The following is a 21395-nucleotide window of genomic DNA, read 5'->3' on the forward strand; positions in this document are numbered from 1 at the left end:
GGTGTCAGTAGTGATTGGTGGGTGTTATATATCCTGGGGGGAGGGGTGTCAGTAGTGATTGGTGGGTGTTATATATCCTGGGGGGAGGGGTGCCAGTAGTGATTGGTGGGTGTTATATATCCTGGGGGGAGGGGGTGTCAGTAGTGATTGGTGGGTGTTATATATCCTGGGGGGGAGGGGTGTCAGTAGTGATTGGTGGGTGTTATATATCCTGGGGGGAGGGGTGTCAGTAGTGATTGGTGGGTGTTATATACCCTGGGGGGAGGGGTGTCAGTAGAGATCAGTGGGTGTTATATACCCTGGGGGGGAGGGGTCAGTAGCAGATAAAACCAAGGTGGGTGGCACAGCACTGGTCATACCAGGTGAAGTTGTTTTCTAGTGAGATGAGGGTACAAAGGTTGGTGACGGGGTCGCTAGGCATACCGTCCCCCCAGTTGAAGTAGTCAGTGGGTTGCCCATCCATCCAGTACAGGTACCCCCATACTTTGTGCCTGCGGAGGCCGATCCATAGTCTGGTCCCCGACGCTCCGGTCTGCTTAATCTTGGTAGCCACAAGGTTCTGGATGCGTTCATCCGGCACGCTTAACAGGTTGGTGTAGTGTTGGCGGCAGTAGCGCAGGGCGTCCCACCAACTAAGGGGAGTGTCCATCAAGTAGATTTCAACAAATCCATCTGCAGGAAGAGGAGGAGAAGAGACGAGTTAGAGGAGGGAGAGAAGTGGGAACTCACAGTGATGATAAGCCGCACTCCACCATGAGTAGACAACTCGAGACAACGCGGCCTCAGCGCTGAATGACACGCTTCTTATCACCTGACCTGACCAGTGGCCCCTCCTCCTTTCCCTCATCCTCCAGTAGCATCTGATCCCCCCCCATCTGACTTATCTGCCCCCATTATATTCTACCCCTCCAACCTTTTCCATAGACCTCTCTCATTGCACAGCAGACCACCTTCCATAGAGGTTCAAAGCATGCAGCATTTACCCCCCAATGAAATGCCAGCTCAGTGCTGGGGGTTCCCCCCAATTCGGGTTAGGCCCTTCATGTCTGGTGGGATCCCCTTAAAATTCAACGTTTAAGGGGAACCTGGCACTTTTCTGGCACCTTTTGTTCACATTTAACAATCTGTATTTTTTTCTAGAAAATTACTTAGAACCCCCCAAACATTATCCACTTGCCGCCCGCCCTATAACAGAAACACGGCGGCAAAGTGGTTTCAAAATCCTGACCGGACGTCATATGAAGTGATCAGGATTTTGAGCCCCGGGGGCGGGCATCGCGGCGATCGTTGTTGCGGGGTGTCAGTCTGACACCCGGCAACTACGATCTCGGTAAAGAGTCTCCGACGGAGACTCTTTACCACGTGATCAGCCGTGTCCAATCACAGCTGATCACAGTGTAAATAGGAAGAGCCGGTGATCGGCTTTTCCTCACTCGCGTCTGTCACACGCTAGTAGAGGAGAGCCGATCGGCTGCTCCTCTGACAGGGGGGGTCTGTGCTGATCGATTATCAGCGCAGCCCCCCCGAGGATGCCCACACTGGACCGCCAGGGATGCCACCAGACCACCAGGGATGCCCAGGACAAGGTATGCCACCCTAGACCACCAGGGATTCCAGTCAGTGCCACAATGGATGCCAATCAGTGCCCATAATGGATGCCAATCAGTGCCCACAATGGGCATCAGTGATTGGCATGCATTATTGTTTGGCACTGATTGGCATCCATTAGTACAGTATATTAGAATACAATGCCGCCTATCAGTTCCCATCTGTGCCGCCTATCAGTGCCCATCTGTGCCGCCTATCAGTGCCCATCAGTGCCATCTATCAGTGCCCATCCATGCCCATCTGTGCCGCCTATCCATGCCCATCTGTGCTGCCTATCCATGCCCATCTGTGGCGCCTATGCATGCCCACCTGGGGGGCACGCAGCGGCTCAAAATCCTGATCACGTCATATGACGTCCGGTCAGGATTTTGAAACCACTTTGCCGCTGTGTTTCTGTTATAGGGCGGGCGGCAAGTGGATAATGTTTGGGGGGTTCTAAGTAATTTTCTAGCAAAAATACAGATTGTTAAATGTGAACAAAAGGTGCCAGAAAAGTGCCAGGTTCCCCTTAAACGTTGAATTTTAAGGGGAACATTGGGCTCCCCTTAAAATTCCCACCAGACATGAAGGGCCTAATCGGAATTGGGGGGAACCCCCAGCACTGAGCTAGCATTTCATTGGGGGGTAAAAGCTGCACTGCCTATCCATACCCATTCATGCCGCCCATCCATGCCAATCTGTGCCAGCTATCAATGCCAATTTGTGCCACCTATCAGTGCCGCCTATCATTGCCCATCAGTGCCGCCTATCAGTGCCACATATCAGTGTCCATCAATGCCACCTCATCAGTGCCACTTCATTGGTGCCACCTCATCGGTGCCCATCAGTGCTGCCTTATCATTGCCCATCAGTGTAACCCCATCAGTGCCCATCAGTGAAGGAGAAAACTTACTTATTTACAAAGTTTTGGAACTGAAACAAAAAAAACATATTTTTCTTCAAAATTTTCTGTATTTTTTTATTTGTTTAGCAAAAAATAAAAACCGTAGAGGTGATCAAATACCACCAAAACAAAGCGACAATTTTGAAAAAAAAAGAAGCCATTTTCCCTTCCCGGTGTCATGTGACTCGTTAGTGTTACAAGGTCTCAGGTGTGAATGGGGAGCAAGTGTGTTAAATTTGGTGTTATCGTTCTCACTCTCTCATACTGGTCACTGGAATTTCAACAGGGAAAATGGCTAATTGGGCCCAATTTGGACATTTTCACTTAGGGGTGTACTCACTTTTGTTGTCAGCAGTTTAGACATTAATGGCTGTGTGTTGAGTTATTTTGAGGGGACAGTAAATGTACACTGTTATACAAGCTGTACACTCACTACTTTACATTGTAGACAAGTGTCAAGATTTACAAAAATGTGAGGGGTGTACTTACTTTTGTGAGATACTGTAAATATATATATATATATGTACTCTGAATTTAGCATAGACTAGATATGCAATGTAGACTCTATAGTCTGTCAATGCAGGCAGTGTCGTTTATGAAACACAGTGTATTGAAGTGGTTTAAAAAAATTGCATGGGGGTCCCCCCAAATTCCATACCAGACCATTATCCAAGCATGCAACCTGGCAGGCCACAGGATAAGGGGGGGCAGATGAGAAAGAATCCCCCCAACCATACCAGGCCACATACCCTCAACATGGGGAGGGGGGTTTTGGGTCCCCCCAAAGCACCTTGTCCTCATGTTGATGGGGACAATGGTCTCATCCCTGTGGGTCTGTGGGCAGGGGGCTTATCGGCATCTGGAAGCCCCCTTTAACAAGGTGGCCCCCATATCCCCCCCCCATGCGAATGGGTAGAGGTACATTGTACCCCTACCCATTCCCCAAAAAAGTATCAAAAAAGTAAAAACGACAGCGGACAGTTTTTGACAATTCCTTTATTGAAGAACAAAAACAAAAATGTCCCCCACGGCCTCCTGGGACAAGTCTCAGGTCCCAGGAGGCTGTGGGACCATTCATAGTGTGCCGTAGCTCATACATGTGCAGTAGAGAGCAGGCTATGAAGTGCCCATTTTAATGGCTTATATGCAAATAATTGGCAATAAAGGGGGTATGGGGGTCCGGGTACTGCCCTGGGGAACATGTATCAATAAAACAAAAAAAAACAATTGTTTTTCAGGAGCAGTGATTTTAATGATGCTTAAAGTGCAACAATAAAAATGAAAAATTCCTCTAAATATAGTGCCTGGGTGGTCCCCTTAGTGTGCCTGTAAAGTGGCACATCTATTGCATGTATAGAACCTGCTGCAGCAAAAATTACATTTATTAAAAAAAATAGTCAATTCACATTTAAATTGACTCTCGGTTGCAATTGCCGACACCCAGCTATTGAAAAAAAGAAAGAAAAAAAGGCGCCCCCCCCCCCCCAGTCCATACCAACCCGACTTGTGATGTTACAGACATGTGTACACTGAGTCGGTGACATCACAAGGGGGCGGTGCCACCAGGGGATGTCACCAGGTGGCCCCGCAGTTACCTATAAAGGAACTCTAAAATGGCGGAGGAGGCGTTAGACCAGCCTTTCTCAACCTTTTCAACACAGAGGAACCCTTAAAATAGTTCTCTGGTCTCGGGGAACCCCCTGCTAAAAATTTGAAATCTACAACTCGTGATACATTAGTGTGATGGTCGGTGGGAAGAATGGTCCTCACACTTGTGGTCATTGGGAAGAATTACCTCCTTACAGATAGCTAAAAAGATCAATGGTGTGAGTGGGAAGTTATCTCAGAGGCAGAAATTGCCCAATGCTAAAGGAACCCCTACAACCTCTGTAGGAACCCTAAGGTTCCACGAAACCCTGGTTGGGAATCCCTGCATTAGACGTTCAGCTGTCAATTAATGCAGAGCTTTTTTTTTTGTTCTATAAGTAATGGATATACCCCATACTCATTTGCATGGGGGGCGGGATCTGGAGGCCCCTTGTTAAAAAGGGCTTCCAGATTCTGATAAGCCCCCCACCAACAGACCCCCTCAACCACAGTCCAGGGTTGTGGGGAAGAGACCACCCCACCCCAAAGCACCCCCCCATGTTGAGGGCATGTCGCCTGGTATGGTTCAGGATGGGGGGCTGCATTCTCAGATAAGGGTCTGGTATGGATTTTGGGGGGGACTCCACGCTGATTTTTTTTTTACTGCAATTTTTTTTTTATCATTCAACTTTCAGCGGGGAGACCCGTTGACAGTTGATGACTCGTCAGTTGTTAAGGATGCTGCAAGGATGCTTCCTGTTACCCGCTCCTTAACAACCAGATTTTACTTTGCACTGCAAGCACTGTGCAGTGTGCAGGGCATTCCCTTGAACAGGGCAAATAGTCAATGTTCGGCCCAAACTCATGCTCGGGCCGAACCGTTCGCCCAACACAACATGGGAGCTAAACACCCCCCACCTATGATGATGCAACCAGCATTTGTAGACCCTGGATAGATCAGGAGGTCGGCCTGCACCCAAGAAGAGTCGGCTGTAGTCTTTCACTCCCTTATGGAGATTGGAGCTAGGCCTTTAAGGCCTTTTAGGCCAGGCTAAGAGTTCTCTGAGTAAGGCTGCTTCCCTCGAGGGCCCCTGGAGAGGTGTAACTAGCAAGGAGGTGACTACAGAGAGCTCAGTCCTGTGAGTATTAATGACCCTGGGGTGGAGAAGAGACTGTAAAAGGGAGATGGCTGCCAAGGTGCTGAAAATGCTTTCACATGTGACTACTGCGGACTGTCCACTAAAGGTGAATGGCTATTTAATGTCAAGTGACTCTGCATGGTAAGTCCCTCTCTTTCCCTCTCATCATTTGAAGCTCACTGTATTCGTCTATTTTCTCCTACTTCCCTAAGAATTGCTGTGATCTACCGGCCCCCTGGACCAGTATCAACTTTCCTTGATGAGTTCTCTGCCTGGCTACCCTTTTTTCTGTCTTCTGAAATTCCCACAATCCTTCTTGGTGATTTCAACATCCCTGCTAATACAAACACTCCTGTGACTTCTAAACTTCTTAGTCTAACCTCTTCACTTGACCTGAAGCAATGGGTACAGGCTTCTACTCATTCTGATGGCAACACCCTTGACCTTGTATTCTCCTACCTTTGCACTCCATGGAACTTCTCAAATAATCCTTCTCCTCTTTCCGACCATCACCTAATTAGTTTCTCTCTCTCCCTGTCTTCCAACACCCTTCCCTCCAATCATCTAACCATCACCCGTAGAAACTTTCGCAACTTCAACTCTTCTCTCCTTTATTCTGCTGCTGACCACCTCTATGACAAAATCTCTCCCCTGTCCTGTCCCAACCAAGCCACTTCCACCTACAATAAAACCCTGTCCTCCACCATGCACAAGCTCGCTCCAATCGCTACACGCAGAATCAGACCTCGACCCCTACAACCCTGGCAAACAGATGACACTAGAATTCTCAAAAAACGTAGTCGCACTCTTGAGCATCTGTGGCACAAAACCAAGTCTCTCAAAGACTTCAACCAATACAAATCTGCCCTCCAAAAACACTACTCTATCCTCCACACTGCCAAGCAGACCTATTTTACAACTCTTATTAACACCTTCTCGTCCAGTCCCTGTAAACTTTTCTCTACCTCCAACTCTCTACTCCGTCCTCCACCGCCTCCACCCACGACTCACTCACTGCCCAGGAGATTGCTAATCACTTCAAAAACAAGATTGATACAATCAGTGATGAAATCTCCACTCTACAGGTATCTACCCCAGTTAAGACCCCACTACAACAGGTACTCTCAACACTCCCCTTATTCAAAACTGCCACTACAGACGAAGTTGCTAAACTCCTTTCTAACGCCCACCTAACCACCTGCCCCCTGGATCCTATTCCCTCTCAAACACTACGGTCGCCATCTGACTCTATACTACACTCTCTAACCCACATCTTCAATCCCTCCCTCACCTCTGGCATTTTCCCCAATGCTCTAAAACATGCACTGGTCACCCCCATACTTAAAAAGCCATCCTTGGACCCTACCGATCTTAACAACCTACGCCCTATCTCCTTGCTCCCATTTTCCTCTAAACTCCTCGAGCACCTGGTTTACAACCAACTGAGTGACCACCTTATCAAAAACAACCTTCTTGATGCCCTTCAATCTGGATTTCACCCTCAACACTCAACAGAAACTGCTCTTTTAAAACTCACAAATGACCTAACTGCAAAAACCAACGGACACTATTCGGTACTCCGACTTCTGGACCTTTCAGCCGCCTTTGACACGGTTGACCACCCCCTCCTCCTCCTCAAAAAACGTTACTCCCTTGGTCTCCGTGACTGTGCTCTTCAGTGGCTCTCATCCTACCTACCCCAACGCACCTTCAGTGTCACTTACAATTCTACTTCCTCTACTCCTCTTCCCCTCTCCATCGGGGTCCCCCAAGGTTCTGTTCTCGGACCTCTTTTATTTTCAGTCTACACCTCTTCCCTGGGTCAGCTGATAGCCTCTCATGGCTTTCAATATCATTTCTACACTGACGACACTCAAATTTATCTCTCCACCCCTCAACTCACCCCATCGGTCTCCTCACCCATCACCAACTTACTAACAGACATATCTGTATAGATGTCACACCACTTCCTCCAACTCAACTTGTCCAAAACCGAACTTATAATATTTCCTCCCCAACGTGCCTCTTCCCCTGACTTCTCTGTCAAGAGTAATGGCACAACCATCCACCCATCCCCCCATGTCAGGGTCTAGGTGTTATCCTGGACTCTGAACTCTCCTTTCAGCCCCACATCCAATCACTTTCCAAAGCTTGCCGCCTCAACCTCCGAAACATCTCTAAACTACGCCCCTTTCTAACCAATGAAACCACAAAGCTCCTCATTCACTCCCTGGTCATCTCTCGCCTTGACTACTACAACTCCCTCCTCATTGGTTCACCTTTAAATAGACTATCCCCCCTTCAGTCCATCATGAATGCTGCTGCCAGACTCATCCACCTTACAAACCGCACAGTGTCTGCTACCCCTCTCTGCCATTCCCTCCATTGGCTGCCACTTGCCCAATGAATTAAATTCAAAATACTAACACTTACTTACAAAGCCACCCACAACTCTGCCCCCAGCTACATCTCTAGCCTAGTCTCAAAATACCAACCTCATCGCCCACTTCGTTCCTCCCAGGACTTCCTGCTCTCTAGCTCCCTCATCACCTCCTCCCATATCCGCCTACAGGACTTCTCCCGAGCCTCGCCCTTCCTCTGGAACTCACTACCCCAATCTCTCAGACTGTCTCCAAATGTATCCACTTTTAGGCAATCCCTGAAAACTTTCCTCTTCAGAGAAGCCTATCCTGCCTCCATCTAACAACTTCACTATTCTCTCCATTAGCTCATCCCCCACAGCTATTACCCTTTTGTATAACTTGACCCTCCCTCCTAGATTGTAAGCTCTAACGAGCAGGGCCCTCTGATTCCTCTTGTCTTGAATTGTTTTGCATTGTACGGTCTACCCCAATGTTGTAAAGCGCTGCGTAAACTGTTGGCGCTATATAAATCCTGTATAATAATAATAATAATAATAATAATGTGATGTGACTGTTATTCCGTTTCCAGAAAGTGTGGACATTCCTTCCTTTGGGGATGTAAAGGTCAATGGCCATGAATGTTGTATGGAGGCCTCTGATATGGAGTGAGGCACAAGAAGGCAGAGGGTTCGGCTTAAGCAGGGGAGGACAATGTTCTAGCAGGGGTGGGGCCTTGTGCTCTTGATGCCAAATCTAGCCGACCATAAAGCCCCTCTTACATGCTGATTTTTTCCTCTTATCCGGTTTAATGGTGTATTAACCACTAGCGGACCACCCCATGTACCCCGTGTGCTAAATCACGTACATGTACATGATTTTAAAATTATGGGTAGGGGGCGCGCCCAATCTGTGCTGTGATTCGATACAGCACAAGCCAGTCAGCAGGTCCCGGCCAATGATTCATGGCTGGGACCTGCTGATCAGCTTAGCTAATCACAGAACATAGCCCTGTGTTTACTAACAACACAGGGCTCTGTACATGGAGCAGCAATGTGGCTCATTTTTCTCCCTGGAAAGTAGGGAGAGAAATCAGCCGGATCTCCTAGTGAAAGCAGCACACATTGCAGGCATTACGCGTTGTTAGGCACATAGTTAACCCTTTGATCACCCCCTAGATGCCAACCCTTTCCCAGCAAGTGTCATTAGTACAGTGACAGTATATAGCATTAGCACTGATCACTGTATTAGTGTCACTGGTTGTGTCAGGGTCAGCTAGTCAGTTCCCCTTCAGCATCAGTTAGTGTTAGATTGTCAGCCACACTATTAGAGTCCCATTATAAGTCTCTAATCATCGCCATTACTAGTATACAAAAAATAATAATTACAGTATACTGTATACTGCATATCCCATCGTTTGTAGATGCTATAACTTTCACACAAACCAATGAAAATACACTTACTGGGATTTTTTTTTTACTAAAGATATGTAGCAGAATACATTTTGGCCTAAATGTATGAAGAAATTCGATTTTTTTTTATTGGATATGTTTTATACCAAAAAAACAAAATTCAATAAATTTCAAAATTGTTGACCTTTTTTTGTTTATATCGCAAAAAATAAAACAAAGTAGTAATCAAATGCCACCAAGAGAAAGCTCTATCTGTGTGGGAAAAAAATAATATAAATTTAATTTGGGTAGTGTTGCATGACCGTGCAATTGCCAGTTAAAGTAGCGCAGTTCTGAATAGTGAAAAAAATGGCCTGGTCATGAAGGGGGTAAATATTCTGGAGGTCAGGTGGTTAAGAAATAGAGAGCTGCGCTCATTTGTGTATTATATATATGTCTGGAGTTCAGCTTTGATAAGTAGTAACCCTTCCTACCTTCAAAAGACTTGGTGCTCAGGCTGGTGACCACAGTGGTGGTGGTAGTGGGAGTGGTCATCTCATGTAGATTCGTGGTGGTAGTGGTTGTCTTTTGAAGAGTGGCGGAAGTGGTCATCGTGTGTAGACTGGTGGTGGGGGTGTCCATTGTATGTAGACTGGTGGTGGAGGTGTCCGTTGTATGTAGACTGGTGGTGGAGGTGTCCGTTGTATGTAGACTGGTGGTGGGGGTGTTCGTTGTATGTAGACTGGTGGTGGAAGTGTCCTTCATATTTAGACTGGTGGTGGAGGTGTCCTTATTTAGACTGGTGGTAGAGGTGTCCTTCATATTTAGACTGGTGGTGGAGGTGTCCTTCGTATTTAGACTGGTGGTGGGGGTGTTCGTTGTATGTAGACTGGTGGTGGAGGTGTCCTTCATATTTTCACTGGTGGTGGGAGTTCTGATCGGGTCCTGGCAGTTACAGCTCAAACCACTGCCATAGAAGTTGAAGGAGCTGGAGGTGCTCCCTGCGTTGAAAGCTGATGTTGCGGCACCTGTGCAGAACAGAAAGTCACAGATTATTGTAACATCTCACCCATTTCTAACATATGTCCTCCTTGGATCGAGCTGTACCAAGTGTGCTCCTAAAAGTTCCGTTATGTAGAGGTATAAGCCAAATCGTAATGTGCAACTTGAAGTTTACTGTGTGAATACAAGAGAAGTTAAACATATGACTATAAATGGAAAAGGGTATGTAAAACACATATGGCAATGTAAAACAGGCAGTGCATCTACTGCTGTATAAGGCTGCCCAGCTGTAACTCCCACAAATGTCACTAGGTGGCAGCAAATAACAGAGAAAATAGAGTACGAGAAGAAATCACTAGCGCTAAACAACCCAACACAGTTCTGCCTAGTACAAACCGTCTCCTGGGGGTAACATCTCTCTCACAAGGAAGCTGACAGTAGCTGGTAGCACAAATAAATGATCAACCCAAGGTATCTCTGGACAGGTTCCCCCCACAGGGGTCTCCAGCCAGGCACCACCCACAGGGAACTCATGACAAGTTCCACATACAGGGATTTCCAGACCGTTTACACCTACGGGAATATCCAAACAGGCTCCACCCACAGGGAGCTCAGGACAGTTTCCACCTACAGGGTTCTCCACAGAGGCTCCACCCACAGGGAACTCGGGACAAGTTCCACATGCATGAATTCATAGACAAATTCCACCTTCAGGGATCTCTGTATAGGTTCCACCCACAGGAATCTCCAGGCAGGCTCCGCCCACAGGGAACTCGGGACAAGTTCCACATGCATGAATTCATAGACAAATTCCACCTTCAGGGATCTCTGTATAGGTTCCACCCACAGGAATCTCCAGGCAGGCTCCGCCCACAGGGAACTCGGGACAAGTTCCACATGCATGAATTTATAGACAGATTCCCCCTTCAGGGATCTCTGTATAGGTTCCACCCACAGGAATCTCCAGGCAGGCTCCGCCCACAGGGATCTCAGGACAAGTTCTGCATTCAGGGATTTGTAGACAAGTTCCACCACAGGGACCTCTGTGTAGGTTCCCATACCTCCTAAACTAAACTAATATAAACTAGTTTAATTGTAGTATCAACAATTTTGTCACCTATAGATTGGTTATGAATTGTGTTACTATCATGTATAATAAATTATTAAAGGTTTATTAATTTTACCATGTTATTTTCTTGATTTATTGTATACCGTATATACTCGAGTATAGGCCGACCCGAATATAAGCCGAGGCCCCCAATTTACCCCCAAAAAAACTGGCAAACTTATTGACTCGTGTATAAGCCGAGGGTGAGACATGCCTGTCCATCCCTGTGTGTGTGTCCGTCCCTGTGTGTCCGTCCATCCCTGTGTGTGTGTGTGTCCATCCATCCATCCATCCCTGTGTGTGTGTGTGTCCATCCATCCATCCATCCCTGTGTGTGTGTGTGTCCATCCATCCATCCATCCCTGTGTGTGTGTGTCTCCATCCATCCATCCCTGTGTGTGTGTGTCTCCATCCATCCATCCCTGTGTGTGTGTGTCTCCATCCATCCATCCATCCCTGTGTGTGTCTCCATCCATCCATCCATCCCTGTGTGTGTGTGTCCATGTGTGTGTGTCCGTGTGTGTGTGTGTGTGTGTGTGTGTGTGTGTGTGTGTGTCCAGCCTACCTGTGTCCCGAGCCTCCGTCCCGTGCCTTGCCTCCTTGCCTCCGTCCCGTGCCGTGCCTTGCCTCCTTGCCTCCGTCCCGTGCCGTGCCTTGCCTCCTTGCCTCCGTCCCGTGTCGTGTCGTGTCGTGCCTTGCCTCCGTCCCGTCCCGTCCCGTGCCGTGCCTTGCCTTGCCTCCGTCCCGTGCCTTGCCAGGATCGCCTCGGCGGCCATTCTAAAATTCAAAAGCCCCGCCTCCGCCTCCGCCTGTGATAGGCGGAACACTGAATTTCCCAGCAGCCTGTGTTCCACCTATCACCGATATCGTCTCATCCTCGTACTACGGACGAGGATGAGACGATGTCCGTGATAGGCGGAACACAGGCTGCTGGGAAATTCAGTGTTCCGCCTATCACAGGCGGAGGCGGAGAAGGAGGCGCGGCTTTCAAATTGTAGTATGTCCGCCGTCTGTCTGCTCGATACGCTGATCGAGCAGTCAGACGGCGATGACTCGAGTATAAGCCGAGGGGGGCACTTTCAGCCTCAAAAAAGAGGCTGAAAATCTCGGCTTATACTCGAGTATATACGGTAAGTTTTTTTTTTTGGCGTACTTAATCATGTGTTTTTTATTTTTACGTTCTTAGCTGTGCTTCATATAAAGCCCCAACTTTTCTTTTAGCCCTTGTACACACTGTCGGACAGAAAATGTGTCCGATCGGACGGTGTTGTCGGATAATCCGACCGCGTGTGGGCTCCATCGGACTGTTTCCATCGGAATATCCGACGGACAAAGTTTTAGAGCTGGGCTATAAAACTTTCCGACAAGATGATCCGATCGGACTTTGTCCGATTGTGTGTAGAGAATTCTGATCGGACAAAGTGCCACGCATGCTCAGATCAAATTCCTAGACCAAAGCTATTGGCTACTAGCCTGAACGTAGTCCCGTCATAACTAAATTACATCATCACGTTCTGAACGATCGGATTTTCCGACAACTTTGTCCGACCGCGTGTATGCAACACAAGTTTCGGAAAAAATATGTCGGACAAAATCTGACGGATTTTGTTGTCGGAATGTCCGACCCGTGTGTACAAGGGCTTAGACATTTTTGTATACATTAGGGATGAGGACAGATGAACCTATCCATTGACTGCCTCACGTAAAGTCCCAAACTTCCTTTTCCCTTCCCCCCCCCCCCCCTTTTTGATGACACAACTTTAGGAAATGGCTGCAATATAACAAAGAGTGAAAAATTTAAGGGGTTCTGAATTTCTGTCCCCACTGTGTATATATATATATATATATATATATATATATATATGTATGTATGTATGTGTGTGTGTGTGTGTGTGTGTGTGTGTATATATATATGTATATGTGTGTATATATATATATATATATATGTATATATATATATATATGTATATGTGTATATATATATATATATGTATATGTGTATATATATATATATATATATATATATATATATATATATATATATATATATATATATATATATATATATAGCTGTATGGCATTGGACACACTTTTTTAAAGTGCCCTGAATGCCAATCAAAGCTCCTGTCACTAAATAAAATGGTTCCCTTACAGTCCTGGTCACACGTTGTGTTTGCTCCCCTTCAAAAATGATCTCTCATGTTGCTTTCTTGGTGCTTCAAAGAGTCTCCAAAGCCTCCATAGAAGTCTATGACAATGCTCACTTACAGCACCTGAAGCTTCTGAGGGGCTTTTATTTTGAGCTATTGCAGGTATGAGATATCCCAGGATGCACTGGGAAACCAGCAAGCGAACCTGAAAGATGTCATCAGCTGTCACCTCTGGTTTGTGTGAATATATTCTGGGAGTTTCTGGGGCAGACGTCACATCTGGTGCGCAGCGTGGAGTAGCAGGAAGGTGAGCGGGGTCCGGACTGGAGAGGAGCACCTAGCAGACGGCAGACGTGGTGTGCAACATGGGAACACTATAGTGAAAGGTGAGTGGGGACCGGAAAAGAGAAAGGACAGAGTGGCAGAGAATCAGCAGAGCTGAGGGAGCCGCAGGAAGGAACTAGCAGATGTCACACGTGCTGTGCAGCATGGAAGCAATATAGCAGAAGGTGAGCAGGGACCAGATTGAGGGGAGGATCAGGATTGAGGGGAGGATCAGCAAATCAGGGGATCTGCAGACCTGAGGGTTGCTACTCAGTTGGCGATCAGTAGAGCTGGGGGAACTACCGAGCAGGGGATCTGGTGAATGATGGTTCCAGTATACTGGGGATCTGCTGAACATGGGTGCTAAGCAGCTGGGGATCTGTTGAGTGGGGGTACTACTGAGCAAGGGTTCTACTAAGCCCCTTTAAAACAAATAGAAATTTAAAGTGGTTGTAAACCCTTACAACACACTTTGACCTACAGGTAAGCCTAGATTAAGGATTACCTGTAGGTCCAAGAAATATCTCCTAAACCTATACGGTTTAGGAGATATTTGCCTGAAGACAGGCACCGCTGTCTACGGCGCATGGCACCGTCAACGACGGAGATGCCGTGCGTGTCGCTCCCGTGCACATGCGCGGGAGTGACGTCATCGCGGCTTCGCCGAATGACAGCGGCGGAGCTGCGAGACCCCACCAAGAAGATGAATGCGCCAGACTACAGGGGACAGCAGTGACTTTGCTGGCTCCTGTGTCAGGTAAGTGACACATAATGGACTACTATGCGATGCGATGCGATGCATAGTAGTCCAGTATGCTTTGCCTTTGCAGGGAATGAAAGAGGAAGTAACACCCATCAGGGTTTACTTCCTCTTTAACATACTCACAGGGCATTTGCCGAACTTCCATAAAACTTCAAAAAAAAGCTTCACAGAAGCATCAAAAACACATCAAAAAAGCATATTAAAGTGATAGGCGCTGTAATATGTGTTATAGTCGAATGAGCCCTGAGAGTAATTATTTAGGCTGTGCATAGGGTTGCCACTTTTTCTTCAAGTCAAACCCGAACACTTTAGCGGTGCACAGCAATTTGTTTTTATACATATATTTTGCTATTAACCACTTTCAGACCGGACCATTTTGCTGGTAAATGACCAGAGGTCTTTTTACAATTTGGCACTGCGCTGCTTTAACTGGTAATTGCGCGGTCATGCAATGTTGTACCCAAACAAAATTTGCGTCCTTTTCTTCCCACGAATAGAGCTTTCTTTTGATGGTATTTGATTGCCTCTGCGATTTTTATTTTTTGCGATATAAACGTAAAAAGACCGCAAATTTTGAAAAAAAAATGATTTGTTCTACTTTTTGTTATTAGAAAAATCCAATAAACTCAATTTTAGTCATACATTTAGGCCAAAATGTATTCAGCCACATGTCTTTGGTAAAAAAAAAGTCAATAATTGTATATTTATTGGTTTGCGCAAAAGTTGTCACATCTACAAACTAAGGTACGTTTTCTGGAATTTACGCAGCTTTTAGTTTACGATCTCATTTCTTGAGGTGCTAAAATGGCAGGGCAGTACAAAACCCCCCCAAATGACCCCATTTTGGAAAGTAGACACCCTAAGGAAATTGATAAGTGGCATGTTGAGCCCATTGAATATTTTATTTTTTTGCCTCAAGCGATTGAATAATGACAAAAAATTTTTTTTTTTTTTTTTTTTTTTACACAAAGTTGTCACTAAATGATATATTGCTCACACATGCTATGGGCATATGTGAAATGACACCCCAAAATAAATTCTGCTGCTTCTCCTGAGTACGGGGATATCACATATGTGGGACTTTTTGGGAGCCTAGCCGCGTACGGGGCCCCGAAAACCAAGCACCGCCTTCAGGCTTTCTAAGGGCGTACATTTTTGATTTCACTTCTCACTACCTATTACAGTTTTGAAGGCCATAAAATGCCAAGATGGCAGAAAACCCCCACAAATGACCCCATTTGAGAAAGTAGACACCCCAAGCTATTTGCTGAGAGGCATTTTGAGTCCATGGAATATTTTATATTTTGCCACAAGTTGCGGGAAAATTACAAACTTTAATTTTTTTTTATTTTTTTTTCACAAAGTTGTCACTAAATGATATATTGCTCACACATGCTATGGGCATATGTGAAATGACACCCCAAAATAAATTCTGCTGCTTCTCCTGAGTACGGGGATACCACATATGTGGGACTTTTTGGGAGCCTAGCCGCGTACGGGGCCCCGAAAATCAAGCACTGCCTTCAGGATTTCTAAGGGCGTTACAGTTTTGAAGGCCATAAAATGCCAAGATGGCACAAACCCCCCCCAAATGACCCCATTTTGGAAAGTAGCCACCCCTAAATTTAGGGGTACACTAGTGAGACTAGGTAATAAATGGCGGGTGCCCTGAAACTATAAAAAAAATAACTAACCAACCAGCGTCACCTGTAACAGTTATATGGTGATCACTGGTGAAAGGGTTAACTAGGGGGAAATCAGGGGGCTTTATGCGGTAGTATATGGGGGTCCCTGGCGCTATAAAAAGCTGCGGCGAACCTAAATACCTACCTGCCTAACTAGCGTCACCTGTGACACTAATACAGCGATCAGAAAAACGATCGCTTATTAGGCTGGGTTCACACTGGAGCGATGTGGGAACGCCACGAATGCGCGGCGGGTTCCCGCATCACATGCCTCCCGGCGGCAGTTCACACTGCCCTATGCGAACTGCTGGGAGTGTCAGTGAAATGTTAACCCCAGATCAGTTCGCATATCGCAGTGCGATCTGCAAACTCGGATCGCATGGTGTGAACACCCATGCGATCCGATTCTGCTGCGGACCAAAAAAAGGGTCCCGTGCGAGTTTGCGGCGGGTGCGGCGGGTGCGACACGAATTCAGCCATACTATCTGTAAACTATCTGTATGGCTGAACTCGAATCGCACAGAGATCGGATGTGATTTGCACTGCAGTGCGGTGCGAATCACATCCGTTCTCATAAACCGCTGCAATGTGAACCCAGCCTTAGTGACACTGGCGACGGGGGGTGATCACGGGGTTAAACCTTTATTGGGGGGGTTAGGGGGGTACCTTAGAACTAAAGGGGGCTAACCCTAACTGCCCTAACAGTTATTACAGTCACAAATGACACCCGCCCGGTGATCAGGGGGTTAAACCTTTATTAGGTAATAAATGGCGGGTGCCCTGAAACTATAAAAAAAATAACTAACCAACCAGCGTCACCTGTAACAGTTATATGGTGATCACTGGTGAAAGGGTTAACTAGGGGGAAATCAGGGGGCTTTATGCGGTAGTATATGGGGGTCCCTGGCGCTATAAAAAGCCGCGGCGAACCTAAATACCTACCTGCCTAACTAGCGTCACCTGTGACACTAATACAGCGATCAGAAAAACGATCGCTTATTAGGCTGGGTTCACACTGGAGCGATGTGGGAACGCCACGAATGCGCGGCGGGTTCCCGCATCGCATGCCTCCCGGCGGCAGTTCACACTGCCCTATGCGAACTGCTGGGAGTGTCAGTGAAATGTTAACCCCAGATCAGTTCGCATATCGCAGTGCGATCTGCAAACTCGGATCGCATGGTGTGAACACCCATGCGATCCGATTCTGCTGCGGACTAAAAAAAGGGTCCCGTGCGAGTTTGCGGCGGGTGCGGCGGGTGCGACACGAATTCAGCCATACTATCTGTATGGCTGAACTCGAATCGCACAGAGATCGGATGTGATTTGCACTGCAGTGCGGTGCGAATCACATCCGTTCTCATAAACCGCTGCAATGTGAACCCAGCCTTAGTGACACTGGCGACGGGGGGTGATCACGGGGTTAAACCTTTATTGGGGGGGTTAGGGGGGTACCTTAGAACTAAAGGGGGCTAACCCTAACTGCCCTAACAGTTATTACAGTCACAAATGACACCCGCCGGGTGATCAGGGGGTTAAACCTTTATTAGGTAATAAATGGCGGGTGCCCTGAAACTATAAAAAAATAACTAACCAACCAGCGTCACCTGTAACAGTTATATGGTGATCACTGGTGAAAGGGTTAACTAGGGGGCAATCAGGGGGCTTTATGCGGTAGTATATGGGGGTCCCTGGCGCTATAAAAAGCTGCGGCGAACCTAAATACCTACCTGCCTAACTAGCGTCACCTGTGACACTAATACAGCGATCAGAAAAATGATCGCTTATTAGGCTGGGTTCACACTGGAGCGATGCGGGAACGCCACGAATCCGCGGCGGGTTCCCGCATCGCATGCCTCCCGGCGGCAGTTCACACTGCCCTATGCGAACTGCTGGGAGTGCCAGTGAAATGTTAATGACACCCCCAGATCAGTTCGCATATCGCAGTGCGATCTGCAAACTCGGATCGCATGGTGTGAACACCCATGCGATCCGATTCTGCTGCGGACCAAAAAAAGGGTCCCGTGCGAATTTGCGGCGGGTGTGGCGGGTGCGGCGGGTGCGACACGAATTCAGCCATACTATCTGTATACTATCTGTATGGCTGAACTCGAATCGCACAGAGATCGGATGTGATTTGCACTGCAGTGCGGTGCGAATCACATTCGTTCTCATAAACCGCTGCAATGTGAACCCAGCCTTAGTGACACTGGCGACGGGGGGTGATCACGGGGTTAAACCTTTATTGGGGGGGTTAGGGGGGCACATTAGAACTAAAGGGGGCTAACCCTAACTGCCCTAACAGTTATTACAGTCACAAATGACACCAATGCAAAAAAAAATAAAAAGAAAGCAATTAGTGTCACTGTGACTGGGGGGGCAGGGGTAATTGGGGGGTGATCGGGGGGTAAAGGGGGGGTGTGAGTGTGCCTGGCATGTTCTACTGTGTAGTGTAGTGCTTGTGCAACTCACCGATGCTCTCTCCTCGGTGCCGGAACGAAAAATACCGACACGGAGGAGAGAATACATCACTTCCTCTCCTGTGTTTACATTACAGGAGAGGAAGTGATGTCACCAGACATTTTCATTCGTCGGGAGCGATTGCGAGGGGGTGGCCATGAATGAATGGCCGTCCCCTCGTCGGGGATCGCTCCCGAACGAATACCGACCGCCGCAGGCACCGGGCGGGGGCCCGTTCGGGCCCCCGACCCGCGGGCAGGCAAGGACGTACATGTAAGCCCTTATGCCTGCCCGTGCCATTCTGTCGACGTACATCGTCGTGCGGCGGTCGGCAAGTGGTTAAATAACATTTCTAATCATATGAAGTTAATAACAAGGGCCCCCTTTTACATCTGAACTTGCAGAGTTCCCTTTCACTATAAGGGGGACTCTGCAGACTCTGATGTAAGGGAGAACTCTGGGGAGTAAAGGATGCTCTGGTAGCCATGATTTAAGGGGTAACACAGAGAACTCTGATGTATGGAGAGGTCTGTGATGTAAGGGGAAACACTGTGACCTCTGGTGTAAAGGGGAACTCTGATGTAAGGGGTGACCTGAGAACCCTGACACTCTCAGCTTAGACAACTGCATGCAGCAACTCTGCTGGGAAGCCATAGCCCAGTCTAAATAATGTGTCCGGGTTTCAGGCAGTCTGAAACCCGGACACATGATTCCAAACCCGAACTGTCCGGGTGAATCCTGGACAGGTGGCAACCCTAGCCGTGCAGCTTGTTTTTCTGTTGAATAACCACAATACTAAAATCAATTACAGGAATGGCAAAATAAAGAGCATAATTACCAGTAGTGCTGTAGGACATAACCCAGACATGTTCATTTGAAAGTTGTTGAACATAGTGAGATCCCGGGGAGACGGTCACCTCCACCCAGGAGTATTTCGGTGTCTTCAAATCATTGTCATTCCAGGCGGTGCTCGGTGGGAGTGAGATTCCATCTACCACTATACTTGACTTTTGGCTACTGATGGGAACTACAAGCAGGTTGGTTGTAAAGCCAGAGGGAGCATGGACCACCTGGGAAGTCTCAAGCATGGTGGTGGCCATCACATTGGACATGAAGGGATTCAGGAGTAGGTTTCTTGAAGCACGGAGTCTTCCATAAGAGAAAAACATGACCATCACATTCTGATCGGTCTTTATCCAGAGGGCATTTGCATTGATCATTTGCGTAAAAGTGACTCCTTTCAAAATTTCCGTACAGGCCATTACCGCAGACCCATAATATACAATCAGATTCGTGGTTTGAGAAGCCATCACCAGGATTTTAGCACTCCCCCACTGGGTAGACATCGGGGGCACTAAAAACGATCTCCCCCACCGACTTATGGGGAGCAGCTGCTCAAAGATGTTGCCAGAGCTGAAACTTTTCAAAGTTGATTGATGAATGTACCATTGATGGCCACTCAGAACAGCGATAGGTTTATCCGCTTGTATGAAGGATCCTGAGAGGTGACCGTCAGGCAGCTGAAACTGGGCACTTTGGTAGGGTGAGAGTGAGAAATTTGCTGAATTTTCAGATGTAAAGGACATGTCCTGCAATGTGACAGAGCCACCAGACAATGTCACTGTGACAGAAGTTTGTTGGTCCAGGCTTATTATGGCAAATTGGGTGTTTCTCGTAAAGTCTGAGACGGGTGTGATGATATAGTATTCTTTGTCTAGTAGATCCACTGGGTAGACGTATGACCAATCATAGCCAGCAGTCCCCCAGACCTTGGAGATGACAGATATACTGCTATTGGATGAAATCACAACGACTCCTGCGGAGGAGATGGAACTCCCATAGAGCATGGCACTGGTTGGAATTGCGAGGTTGACCATTTCTCCCTGCTGGAGGGTAACGCTCTGGAAGAAGTTGGTACCCTGTATTGTCACAGTGACCGCGGCGCAACAATCAATCCCATTCAAGATGAGCTCAAACCGGGTGTCGTCTGATGGAGAAGATTCCATGAAAGATGTAACAAACCTTAAGCCACCGAAGAGAGAAGCTGACCCTATAGAGGAGACAAAAGCAGAGCTATAACCTTCGTGGCTGCAATCACAACATAGCTTAACCACTTGCCTACCGGGCACTTAAAGTGGTTGTAAACCCTTACAAACCCCTTTGACCTACAGGTAAGCCTAGATTAAGGCTTACCTGTAGGTCCAAGTAATATCTCCTAAACCTATATGGTTTAGGAGATATTTGCCCGAAAACGGGCCCCGCTGTCTACGACGCATGCGCCGTAGACATCGGCGCGCAGGCGCACTGAGCGCAGCATTTCCAAGAATGGAGCTGCAGCGCGTGTCGACTCCCATGCGCATGCGCGGGAGTGATGTCATCGCGGCTTCGCCGAATGACAGTGGCGGGGCTGCGAGACACCACCAACAAGATGGATGCGGCGGACTACAGGGGACAGCGGTGACTTCGCTGGCTCCTGTGTCAGGTAAGTGACACATAATGGGCTACTGTGCGATGCGATGCGATGCGATGCGATGCGATGTATAGTAGTCCATTATGCTTTGCCTTTGCAGGGAATGAAAGAGGAAGTAAACTCATCAGGGTTTACTTCCTCTTTAAACCCCCCTCCTGCCCAGACCAATTTTCAGCTTTCAGCGCTGATGCACTTTGAATGACAATTACGCGGTCATACAACACTGTACCCAAATGAAATTGTTATCATTTTTTCCCCACAAATAGAGCTTTCTTTCGGTGGTATTTAATCACAGCTCAGAGTTTTATTTTTTGCTAAACAAACAAGCTAAAAAAAGATGCAAAAAAAAAAAATCATGTTTAATAGTTTGTTATAAATTTTTGCAAACAAGTCATTTTTCTCCTTCATTGAAGTGCGCTGATGAGGCGGCACTGATAGGCTGCATTGGTGGGCACTGATAGGCTGCAC

At 47.3% G+C, this 21395-nt stretch overlaps 1 protein-coding gene across 1 annotated transcript; it reads right to left on the minus strand.

The window, feature by feature from the left end:
• Positions 1-313: 313 nt before the first annotated feature.
• On the minus strand, positions 314-20463 carry LOC143959508 (IgGFc-binding protein-like). Its single transcript, XM_077468185.1, has 3 exons — positions 19296-20463; positions 9463-9996; positions 314-672 (listed from the first exon to the last, which is right to left on the minus strand). Exons 1-3 carry the CDS (start codon positions 20461-20463, stop codon positions 314-316), a joined length of 2061 nt encoding a protein of 686 aa, XP_077324311.1.
• Positions 20464-21395: the final 932 nt, after the last annotated feature.

Source organism: Lithobates pipiens, unplaced genomic scaffold, assembly GCF_037356315.1.
Source record: "Lithobates pipiens isolate NorthernLeopardFrog02 unplaced genomic scaffold, aLitPip1_a1.2 Scaffold_78, whole genome shotgun sequence".
In the NCBI taxonomy this organism is placed as follows: Eukaryota; Metazoa; Chordata; class Amphibia; order Anura; family Ranidae; genus Lithobates; species Lithobates pipiens.